This window comes from Desmodus rotundus, chromosome 11 (genome assembly GCF_022682495.2).
Source record: "Desmodus rotundus isolate HL8 chromosome 11, HLdesRot8A.1, whole genome shotgun sequence".
NCBI lineage: Eukaryota > Metazoa > Chordata > Mammalia > Chiroptera > Phyllostomidae > Desmodus > Desmodus rotundus.
Window position 1 is genome coordinate 82,083,903 of NC_071397.1, and position 12,640 is coordinate 82,096,542.

At 40.5% G+C, this 12,640-nt stretch overlaps 1 protein-coding gene across 2 annotated transcripts in view; it reads right to left on the reverse strand.

The window, feature by feature from the left end:
* MAP3K5 (mitogen-activated protein kinase kinase kinase 5) overlaps positions 1 to 12,640 on the reverse strand; it is a 176,890-nt gene that overhangs the window by 31,801 nt on the left and 132,449 nt on the right. For both annotated transcript variants that reach the window (XM_024551895.3, XM_053914076.1), the window contains 4 exons: positions 12,325 to 12,458; positions 6,356 to 6,483; positions 5,278 to 5,414; positions 4,231 to 4,336 (listed from right to left, as the gene is read on the reverse strand). In XM_024551895.3, the coding sequence (XP_024407663.2) occupies positions 4,231 to 4,336; positions 5,278 to 5,414; positions 6,356 to 6,483; positions 12,325 to 12,458 (505 nt within the window). The remainder of the gene's footprint in view (positions 1 to 4,230; positions 4,337 to 5,277; positions 5,415 to 6,355; positions 6,484 to 12,324; positions 12,459 to 12,640) is intronic.

Here is a 12,640-nt window from a genome sequence, read left to right on the forward strand (position 1 = left end):
TGCAGTGATTCCCCAAAGTCTAGCAATGAGAATGGAGTGCGAACAGAAACAGAGTATCGTTACGTCCCCTGCTTCTGATATACTCATACAAATGATATACTCAGCAAACAGGAACTCATCCAAGATGCCATCTTGAATTGTTTCAAATCCTGAGGCATTTGCCAAAAGAGCCACGTCAGTATTTTCTGATTTATAACCAGTGACAGACATTTCAATAAATAGAGACTACAGTTTTTATGAATGCCTGTGCACGATTGTAGGTGAAAGCTGCTACGCAAAATTCCTCTCAGTTGTTCCTATGAAAACCCACTGTCATGAGCTAGAAACTGGCTGTTATGGTGTGTTGTCATAAAAGTAAATAAAAGTAAAATAACTTTGTCAAATACTGTCGTCTTGGCAGGTTTACCCTCCAGACCTCATCATTTCATGTCAGTAGCTCATCACGTTCATGTTCACATACAACTGCACACGTCTGCTCTCAGCTTAAATCGGCAAAATTATTGGATGGAAGCATAATTATCCTGGCCTTATCCTGGCCAAGGAAAAGGTAACCACACTCCTCAAATCACTACCCTTGGTAGAAAATGATGGTGATTTGTCTTCATTTATAGCTTTCTCCAACATGATCATTTTAAAAAAGATTTTATTTATTTTTAGAAAAAGGGGAAAGGAGTGAGAAAGAGAGGGAGAGAAACATCAATGTGTGGGTTGCCTCTCACATGCCCCCTACTGGGGACCTGGCCCGCAACCCAGGCGTGTGTCCTGACTGGGAATTGAACCAGCAACCCTTTGGTTCACAGGCCAGTGCTCAATCCACTGAGCTACACCAGCCAGGGCTCATTTTTTATAATGTAAATAAAATCAAATGGTCTTTAGAAAATATATGTTACAGCCCACTGCTCCTTTTTGTCTCTTGGTCTAAAATAGAATTAATGAGAGAATCTCAGTTGTTCTAATATCTGAGGAGGAATCACAACTGACCAACAATATAATGAATTGAAAAAAATTGGACAATTCAAGTAATATCTTAACAATAAATTATGCAATGTTTTTATTCATTAGATAATATTTCAAAACGCACTATCTGTCAATTGTGCTTAATTATCCCCCACTCAGCAAATGCCAATAAGAACAGGTTTAGTCATGTGTTCATATCTGCTCTCTTTATTCCACAAATGCACGATGCATAATATTTTATATAAAGAGCTGCAAGCCAATCTGGGGAGCTACTACAGCTCAGTAGCTAAAAGCTTAAATTCTGACATCCCATTTTGTCCATTCATTATTTCATTCACTTGTCTGTTCTACAGTGAGGGCCTACTATGGGCCAGGCACTGTTCCAGGCATTCCGAATATAGCTGTAGAGGAAACAGAGATCTCTGGGCTTGTGTAGCTGCCACTTTTGTGGTGGGAGACAGACAATAAACTGCAGCATAATAAATAAGCAAATTATGTATTATGTTAGGAAATTATGTGTCATGACAAAAAAGAAGAGCAAGAAAAGGGTAGCAGGAGTGCTCAGGGAGGACTGCCATGGAAACAGGGAGGGCCTCACCAAGATGACATCTGAGTTAGTACTTGAAGGAGCAGAGGGACACAGACCTGCAGAGAGCTGGGAGAAAAGCAAGTGCAAAGGCCCTGTGGCATGGTGAAGAAATATAGAAAGGCCTATTTCTGGACAAAATGAGCCAACGGGGAAGAGGAGGAAATGAGGTCCAAAAGGTAACAGACTCTGAATCAGGTCAGAGCCTGGTCTACCCCTGTAAGGACTTGGGTATTTGTTTGCTTTGAAGTAATTAGAAAGCCACTGAGGTCTCTGGTGACAGGGCTTCAGTTATGTTTTGAAAGGATCACTCTGGCTGTGGCTGAGAACAGATAGTAGCGGGCAAGAGAGTAAGCAGGGGGAACAGGCCACTGAGGTAATGCAGGTGAGAAATGAGGGTGGCGGCCATGGAGGCGCTGAGGAACTGTTCCAATTTTGGACACACTTGGAAGGTTGAGCCAGTAGGTGGGAGTGTGAGAAGAGAGGTACCATGGATAATTCTCAGTTTGGAGTGGCCATCCACTGAGATGAGGAAAAGTGTGGGTGGAACAGCTCTGGGAGAAGTTCATTAATTCCACTTGGCATGTTAAATCTAGTTTGAATCGTAGCTCTATTACTAGCTTTGTGACCTTGGGCGAATTATTTAAACCCTTTGAACCTTTACTTTCTCACCACAAGCTGGGATAATGATACCTAAGGATTAGGTATGGATTTCAATAAAATAACATATATAAAGCGTTTAACACAGTTGAGTATACAGCAAGCACTCCGTACGTGGTGGGCGCTGCGGCCTTCCCTCTCATCACATCATGGAGAAGTGAAACACATCAACGGCTTTCACCGCATTTCATCAGAGGCCGACTGAGCCCCCCTGACTTGGCTAGCGTTGGTTCGGGCTGTGAGGCCGGCGGGGGCACATCAAGGTCTGTATACCCGAGGCCCTCGTGATCAGTGCTGGAGACAGACTCCGCACATTGGTCACCGTGCCCTCGCACGTGAGGCCACTGAGAGAAGTACAGGCAGGGGTGAGAGGGTTCTGGGATGAATGGTTTACTACAACTCCTTCGAGAACTAATAAAAAAATTACTTTCAAGATTAGCAGAAGATACTAAATTAACATCTTGTCCAAATGAGTGCTGAAAGTAGGGAGTTTCCTCTCAGAAGTTACCAAGCCCTGACCGGTGTGGCTCAGTGGGTTGGGTATTGTTCTGCAAACCAAAAGGTTGCAGGTTCAATTCCCCGTCAAGGTACATGCCTGGGTTGTGACCCAGGTCCCTTGTTGGGGGTGAGTGCAGGAAGCAACTGATCGATGCTTCTCTCACACATCGACAATTCTCTCTTTCTCCCTCCATTCTCCTCTCTTTAAAAATAAATAAAATCTTAAAAAAATAAAAAAGAAGTCTTGTATGCATCTGACATGTCTCTTGCCAAACTGTAAAGACATTTAAAGTTACTAATAAGCTGGAATTGATTTTGCTAAAAAAATACATTCTAAGTGTGTCTTAATTCATTACCCCGAAATTCCCATTGCCCTGTGACTAAGAACTAGGCCAGAGATGTTGCTGATGGAATGTTCTGAGGGGAAAACTTAGGGAATTCCTCTCTCTTCTTTCCCCCTTTCCAGGCTTCCAGAACAGATACTCAGCAAGGTGGAGAGAAAGGCTGGCTGAAGCAAGAAGCTCAAAGCAGAGAACAAAGGGTAGATTAAAAAAAGGCAAAACCAAGAACAACCCTGAGTTCTATCATTTATAAAGTGGTGTGACTTCCAGCTGTGTGTGATGTCCTGTTCTCTCTCAATTTCCTCATCTGCAAAATGGAGGCACTATTTCCTACCTCACAGAACTCAGAAATGGGGACATCTGGCCATTGTGCTTTGTATTAGACCAAGATTATTATCTTTTCTTTTCCTAAATCTCCTCTCTCATAATAACACTAAGAACTGAATACCTCATGAGAGATAGCAAATGGAGTGATGAGCACTTGGCGTGCAGAGCAGGCTGAAGTTCCAGGTGCCCCTGTAACTGCTGGGCAGGCATTAATCTCTCTGAGCCTCAGTTTCCTCTTGGCTACTGTTACCTTTTTGGAAATCGCTTTGTCTCCACCCTCCCAGGATTCTGCTGCAGAGGCAGCTAAGTGGCTGCGTTGCCCAACTTCTGAGGAGAGCTCCCTCCCCACCCCCTGGGTCGGTGAGTCACTTCCTCTTTCCGGACAGAAATCCTGCAGTTATTTATGTTGTGAGTAGGGGAAAACACCGCAGGGAGTAAACAGTGCAGGAAAGAGGGAATTCATAGTCCACATGGGAAGTGATTAAGGGATGAGTAAGAATCACAGAGAGATTAGATGAAAAATGTTTAAAAAAATCTCGTCAGGATTATAGTGACTTGTAGGCCAACCGGGAGAGAAGTAACGACATGAAAAGAAAAGCAAATACCAAATGGATAGTTTTAAAAAAATCTAAAAAAAAAAAAATCTTCAGTAGCATAAAGCAAGGAGACTGAACAAGTCATATAAATGCAAGATGAGAAAACGGCCAGATCAAATTCCACGTAACATTTTTCAGTAATCATCAAAAGGTATCAACAGTAACATTTACGAAAACGTCTAAATTTGTGTCTCACATTATGCTCAAATGCAGCAATTATTTCTCTCATATACATTAGAGCTGTATCATCATTGCAAAGACATACCAGTAAAAGTCTCAGTACTTGGGTTTATGCCAGCAAGCCTCTTTGACGTCCCGAAGTCTGAGATCTTGAGAACACCACTATAGGTATTAATCAACACATTGTCACCCTAGAGAACAGAGGACTTTAATCACAAGTGTTATCTTTCTTCCAATACTGTTTATTGTTGGCTTGCAAGCCCAATAAGAAAAGGTGTCCTTAGAGCAAACAAGGACACATTCTATAGTCTTCATTAACAGTTAATTTCAATACTGAATTCTTGACACCTTTTTTGTTTATATTTATCAGTTGTTCACAGTCTGTTACTTGGGTCACAAGGTCAAAGATGGTCCCTAGTTAGAACTGGCTATATTTCACAGACAGCAGGGGTTATCTGTACACGGTACATGCGTGATAAATTCAATTACGATACTCATAATTTCCCGGTCACTTTACTTTCTCTTCTATGTTGTCTTACTTCTTTTTCTGGAACATTTAAGGATATTGCGAGTAAACAGTTGACTTTAGGGTAGTGATAGTAACTTACTTTTCCACAGCCCAGCCTTTGTCAGAAATTAACTAGCCCTGAATATTCTCTTTTTAGAGAGATCCTACTAACTTATTTAATTTTAGTTCAATCCATGAAAAAAATCATAGTTGTGAGAAGATTTCTTTTTTTCCTTCTAATAATTTATTCGTTGAGTCAACAGGTATTTACTGAGCAGCTCCTATGAACAAGCACAGAAAGGTTAACCGGCCTCTACGTTCCCAGGAGCCGGGACAGCACCCTGTTCAACCCTGCCCTGCTGCGCCAACACTCACACAGAAGAGCGGCAGGCGTGCAGGGAAAACTCAGTCTTTGTTGGCTGGACATGGTTAAGAACTTTATTCTTTAAATAGGTAAGATATGAAAATCAATAACTGCTTCAGGGCAGAGCAAAATCTTATATTTCTATTTCTAAGATTTATTTAATTGTCATTCTAAGTTAAGACTCAAACACAATATGGCTTTTGCAAAAACAACAATTAGCCACCATGGAACTCACAAAAGTAAATCCGAGGCCATCCTACCTTTATGTCCCGGTGAACTATCTGATTGTCGTGGAGGTATTTTAATCCTTCGAGTATTTGCTTTGTATAAAATGCAATAGTTTGCTCGTTGTCTTTCAGTGGGCCCCACTTGGAACGAAGGAGAGCGGAAAGACTCCCTGCAGAGTAGGGAAAAACAGCAAATAAAATCTAATCCAAATGAGTTCCTTAAAGTATATTAATAATGTAACACTAATTTAATCTAACATTTATCAATTATTTACAGTGGCCCAGGAACTGTACCAGATACTTGGGCTCAAATATGAATATATCTGAAGAAACCCAAAACACTAACTTGAAAGAGCGTAAGCACCCCTATGTTCATTGCAGTGTTATTTACAATCACCAAGATATGGAAGCAGCCCAAGTGTCCATCAGTAGATGAGTGGATAAAACAGCTATGCAACATTTACACAATGGAATTCTACTCAGCCTAAAAACAAAGAAAACTTTACCCTTTGAAACAATGTGGATGGACCTGAAAAACATTATGCTGAGTGAAATAAGCCACGCAGAGAAAGACAAATACTATATGATCTCACTTATATGTGGAATCTAATGAACAAACTCAACTAACAAGGGAAACATCGACAGACTCATAGATGGAGAGCGGATGACAGCTAGTGGGGAGGTAGGTGAGGGGGTGGAGGGATTGAGCAAAAAGGATAAAGGACTCATGGACAACAGAGTTGTGACTGTGGGGCGAGGCGGGCATAAGGGAGATAAATGGTAATAGAAGAAATACAATAAAAAATAAAACTTATTCTTTTAAAGACTTAAATATTATATGAACAGGAAGTATCCCTGCTCTGAAGATGCTCACCTACAGTAAGCAGTAAAAGCCATGTATTTGCTAATCTTAATCCAAGTCACAATGACTGACATACAATGGTTCAGATATTTATTGTCTTCTAACAAACTGCAAGGTAATGTCATATGGCTAAGTTTCCTTTTAACTTGGACAAAATAAGACCTGTAAACTTGTAAATCCCATTCAATTTTACTCCTCTTCTAGGCCCTAGAAATTTATAGTTTTTAAATAAAGAAAAACATCTCTTACCTCCTGGAACCTGCTCCATGAAGATCTTAATGAAACCATTCTCACTGATAGAACCCAGATACTGGACAATATTCTTGTGCTTCAGGTGCTTATGCAACGCTATTTCTTCATGCAGAGGCTGGGAGTATCTAACAGACATGCAAGTGTCGATTAGCTAATTATGTAGCCAGACTTTAGTGTATAAATTTGCACAATATAAAATGAAAACATCCTGTGTGTGTGTGTGTGTGTATGTGTGTTTGGAGCCATGGTAGGGTCTGAGGGGAACCGTGTCAGGCACTATTCTGAGCTTTTTGTATATATTAACTCATTTCTCACAACCACCCCATGAAAAGAACTATTAAGATGACCATTTTACAGATGAGAAAATTGATTCACAGAGAGGATAACTAACCTGCCTAGGATCTCAAAGCTTGTAAGTGACAGAGTTAAGATTTGAACCCAGGATAATTGAAATCATCCACATAGCTGCCTACATTTACATACCTTTGGCCTCATAACATAACTTTATTATGACCTCTTTGGCCATCATTCCATTGGCCTCATAATGTAAGTTTACTATTCCAGGAGACTTTTGCCCAGAAAGATAAAAATTGTAAGTAACTTTAATGTTCATTCCAGAACTTACTGAAAGGCTCACAAACTCTTCAGTGAAAAACATAAAACCATTTATATCTCAATTTTCCGTGAGCCCTTTGCCTTGAAACCCTCACATTACTATGTCCACCAATTCTATTATATCAGGCTTTTTAAAAATTCAGTCCTAACTAGGACTCTACACTGAAAGACCAGCTTCAAACCAGACTTCAAAATCATGTACTTGGTATATGTTGTTTTATCAAATTATAAAATGAAAGTATTTCATATGACTGGAACAGACAGAAGAACACTTTTGATGACTATTTTAAGTACTATAAAATTTGTGGACTCTTAACAACCTTGAACCCACTGTAGCTCTAATTTAGTTACTGTATAACTAACTATGGTAGGATGTCAGCAATGATAAAGAGAGTATCAAAACTATTACCTAATTTTTTTCTGCTGTAAAAGGAAGGGTACAGGCATGAAAGGCACTAGCCACCAAGGCATATGTTAAGTACAAAACTGATGCCTCATGACTTGCTTCAGCCCTATAGGCAAGAAATGCTAAGACACTACAGTGGCAAATCCATATAAGCAGAATGGATTTTTCTGAATGTCAAAAACAAATGTAGAATTGGTTAGTATTGAATAATATTACTTTCATGAATCTTTTTAAGATAAGCTATAAACTAAAGCAATTTTGGATTACAAAAAATCCAAATTTGTTTAATTTAAACAAACTTTTATAAACTGTGAAATATTACTCAGAAAGCTGCCAACAACAAAAAATTGACTTCTACTCATTTTTTCCTCCTTTAGAATAGCTCTAGGCACTATGACGGCAGCTATTAAACTGAACCTTTTGACAGGATATCAATTAGGAGCACCATCATTTTGATAACTGCTTGAATGAGATACCATAAGAAATACCAGTATAGAATGTCACCAATAAGATACTTAGGTAATGACTCTCAACTGTGAAAACAGTTTTCCATGGGGTTTAAACACTTTACTTAACATTATTTGATAAGATTGCTCTTAATAAGCATGAGATAAATTAGTCGCAAATATTGGACCTTATTGTACAGATCTAGGAAATCAAGATGACTAAAAAACCTTACTCAAGTGACTGACTCAGTCCGTGATGAACCGAAGGGTTCCCACCTCCTAACCCCCTACTGACAATCAATCATGACTGTCTAAATGTAAAATCCTGGAGGAGTAAATATAGGCCTTCCCCCAACTCCCACATTATGTAACCAAAAGATAGCTCGAAAATTACAATAATAATCAGGATTCACCCAAGCTAAGAATAAGAACTCTTCTCCAGTATGGAAATAATTAGTAACACCCAGCAATTCTCACTAAATGTAAGTGAAAGTGCCAAGCACTGTATGGGCATGAAATTATAATCTGTTCAGGGCAATAAGCTATGCTTGTCTATGAGAATTGTAAGAAAATTCTATTTCTTCTCAGCTAGCTGTAACAATGGAAAGGAGGAATGATATAATCAGAGGTGCTTATAAATATTCTGCTTTGAAAAGTTATTAATCTATATTTTCTCCAGAGCACCTACTCTGTATCAAATTCATACTACAACCACCTAAACCAGGGATTCCTGCAATTATGGTCATTTCCATCTCTTGGAGGGCTTTTAAAAAATATCACAGGTCCATCCCAGAATTTTTGGGCTGGGGCCTGAGTATCAGTATTTTTAAAAGTTCCCCAGTTAGCTCTAAAACACAGCTAGGTAGAGAATAACTGATCTAAATAAATAGCTCAGGGGTGTGTAGGATGTTAGGGGCAGAAATCAACCTGAAATTAACAACTAGTTGGGATTATGACACTGTACTTACTCCACCTTCATCTTGTTCCACTTTGATTCTCTAACAAAGTGTTTTTAGAGTGTCAAGGTAACACAGAAGATGCTTTTTGTTGCTATGATCCTTCTTTACAGATGGCAATGTTTAGTGTATGCTAGATCATGCATTATTCACACTCATCCTACTACCTTAGTAATTATCCTAACTGCTATCGTTTAAAATGCAACATCGAAACCTCTCCAGACCACATAGATGGAAATACCCATGTGTGCTGTATCTCACAATAACATGACAGACTTCACTGTGGTCTTCTTTCGTAGGTAACAGGAAGATGCCCTGCGCCAGCTGTTCAAGAGAAAGGCCTGTCACGCACATGTTTTCCAATAAACCACATTATGCCAAATGCACTGTAACAGAACACAGCCTTTGTTGCTGTGGGTGAGCTCTGTGTGTGCACAGTCACAGTTGAATAAACTTAAGTTATAAAGGTGATTTTAAAAGTGGCTTTCTTCCAAGTGCCTACTTATATTCATCTGTGCTGGAAGAGGAGGGGATGTTGCCAAAGATTAGTGATTCTGTTGCAGCAATTTGAGAATGACAACCCCTTTAAATTTTATCTTGTTTCAAAAATCTACTCTCTGTATATATGACTTAAAAATCTGTAAGAATAATTTACAAACATTTTAATGACATATATATATATATATATATATTACTCTAGGTATTTAATGAATAATTTCTATCAACATTTCATAGGAATTCATGAAGGTCTCATGAATTAACCAAGAGGAAACTGCAACAGCAGCAGAGAAAACCTGAAACCATGCATATGGCAGACAGCGACAGCTGTGTGCCTACCAAGTATCGGTTCTCCTTTCTGTGATTTTGTCTGGAGAAATAAATGGTGATCTGAAAAGCTACTGAGTTCCTTATAGTTAGGGGTGGTTACTTTTGGCTAACAAAACAGAGGTAAAAATATGCTGGACATTTCTGGCTAAGTTTGTCTTCTTTTTTCTTCTTCCTGCCTGGAATGTAGATCTGGGGGCTGGAGACAAGAGGGTCCCCCTGTGAATGTCCGAGTAGGACGGAGAGACAGAAAGACAGCTGGGGCCAGGGACACTGGCTGCATGGGAGAAGGGTGTCTTTTTCAGCTTGGGGTAGTCAGAGAAGGCCTCTCTGATGGCTTGAAATTTGAACTGAGAACTAAATGATGAAAATGAGGCAATCCCGCTGAGTTCTGGGGAATGAACCTTGGCATGCCTGATGGATAGAGAGGGGTCAGTGTGGCTGCAGTGGAGGGGCGAGGCCACAGAGGGAGGCAGATGTCGATGCTGAGGGTTCTGGGTTTTAGGCTGGTTACAATAAAAATCCATGGAAGGGGTTTAAGCAGTAATGACAAGATGTGACTTCAACTTCAGAAAGATCTCTTTGGCTTCTCCGGGGGGGATGGAATTGGGGTGGAGGAAAGAGTGAAAGCAGAGACTGGTCACGAGGTCTTTGCAGTAGGGAGTCCGGGGGAGGGAACTGAAGGTTTAGACTAGAGTAAGGGTGGGAATGAAAAAATTCACAATATCCTGCAGAGAACAGTACAACTTGCTGATGGAGCTGAGCAGGTGAGAGTGAGAGGGGAATCCAAGCAAATCCTAGGTTTTAGCCTGAACAGCTGGATAGATGGGGCAACCTTAACTGAGATGGGCCATACTTTAGGTAGAGTACATATGGGGGTAAAACCCCATGGTTCAGGTTTGACCTTGTTAACCTTGAGGTGCCCTATAGACATATCAGGTGGAGAGGTTGGGTAGACAAATGACCCAGGAAGGTTAGGAGAGTGTCCTTTCTGAAGAAAACTGGACATGTGATGCTACACCACAGACACAGAAAAGTAGTGGAGTCAAAGTGAACCTAAATTAAGTCCATGATATAGTCTGGCATTAAAGTTTGGCCAAATGAGGACCATAGCAACAATGCAACAATGGATTCAATCCAATCCTCTTTCAGCCACGAGGCAGCAGAAATCATGAGATTGGGAGAAGAGAGAATTATTGGCTGGAGAAGAAAATGAGAGGACAGACGCTAGAGCTGGGAGCAACATAAAACCCTGTTACCAGAGCTGTTTCTCCCCTGAACAGCTTTCTTCTTTCCGAAAAGCCCCACTATGTGTGGTTCATACCATTTCTTCAAATATTTCTCCTGTTCTTTTTCCCTCTCTTTTCCTTCAGCTATTCCCAGTAGGTGCATGTTATATCTCTTGTAGTTGTCTACAGTTCTTGGATATTCTTCTCTTTCTTTCAGTTTTGCAAGATTCTATTGACATAGCCTCAAGCGTGGAGATTGAACCAGGCGTCCAACCCATCAGAAGCATTCTTCACTTCAGTTACAGGTTTTTGATCGCTAGCATTCCTATTTGGGTCTTTCTTAGGGTTTCTACCTCTCTGTTAACACTGCCATCTGTTCTTACATGCTGCCTACTCTATCCAGTAGAGCCCTTAGCATATTCATCGTGACAATTTTAAATTCCTGATATGATTATTCCAACATCCCGGCCATCCCAGCCATATCTGAGACTGGTTCTGATCCTTGCTCTGTCTCTTCAAACTGTGCCTTTTTGCCTCTTAGTATGTTTTGTAATTTTTGTTGAAAGCTGGACATGGTGTAATAGGTGGAGGAGCTCTAGGAGAGGGAGCATTCTATAACCCTGTGATTAGGTCTCAGTCTTAGTGAGCCAGAGCCACTGGGCTGTGAACTTCACCCCCACTTCTCAGTCCACCCCCCACCCACTTAGGTGGGACAGGATGGACAGGAAGGGCTGGAGTTTGATTATTTCCCTTCTCCTAAGTTGGTTATGCTCTGATAACACCCCGAGACGTTAGGCCCTAGTAAAAATAGTTTCTCCTGAGGGCTGGCCTTGTTAAGAAGAACAGAATGCTCCGGCATATTTCAAAATGGTTCCTTTCTCTCCTCTCCCTCTCAAAAGTATGAGGGGATTTTTCTCCTATATTCACAGTGAGGAGCTGGTGGGGCTTCTGGAAGCAAAACTCAAAAAAAGTATGGGACTCCCCTATGACTGTCTCTCAAACTTGGGAGACAGTGGTTTGTCCTGTGACCTTACTTCCCTGATGGATCTGAGAAGAGCTGTTGATTTCTCAGTGTGTTCAGCTCTCTATTTGTTGTCTAGATGGAGAGACGACTTCCGACCTCCTTTACATGCTGGACTGGTAACTGCAACCTCTGGTTCAAGCCATTTCAGACAGTGCTGCTTCCCCATCTAGCCACATAACAAACCAAGTGCAATCCGACATAACCTGGGCCCAACACACACAGAGCCATTCTCTTTTCTACTCTTTAAGAGTCCTGTTCCTGTTACCTGAGAGATGCTGTCCTTCGCTACCCGAGTTTCGTGACTGAATCAATGAATGACGCAGCAGCTACACCTCACAGGGAGCTAATTAAAACAATGGAGTTTCCAGTTTCATTATTTAGAATATCACTAATATATTTTCAAAAAGACTAAAAACAACCCAAAATACCTGAGGAAACACCTTTTATTAATCACGATTACTATACCTGCTATCTCTCTCTGGGATTTCCTTAATCGCGATTCTGACTTGGTTGCTCAGGTCTCGACCTGCATAGACTATCCCGTAAGTGCCTTTTCCTAAAATGACTCTGTCGCCATTTTCGTCATATTCATAGTCATACTACAAAAGGAAAAATGGGGAGAGAAGATTGACACATTAGTTGCAATCTACATTTTGAACATCAACTTTTTCCAAGAGCATTTTTCCTTATTTTAGCAGATAGCTTTAATAAGGGAAACAGTAAGAGGAAATTCTAAAGAGTAGCTTCAAGGACCAAAAGAAAAAGAAACTCTCAGCATCAC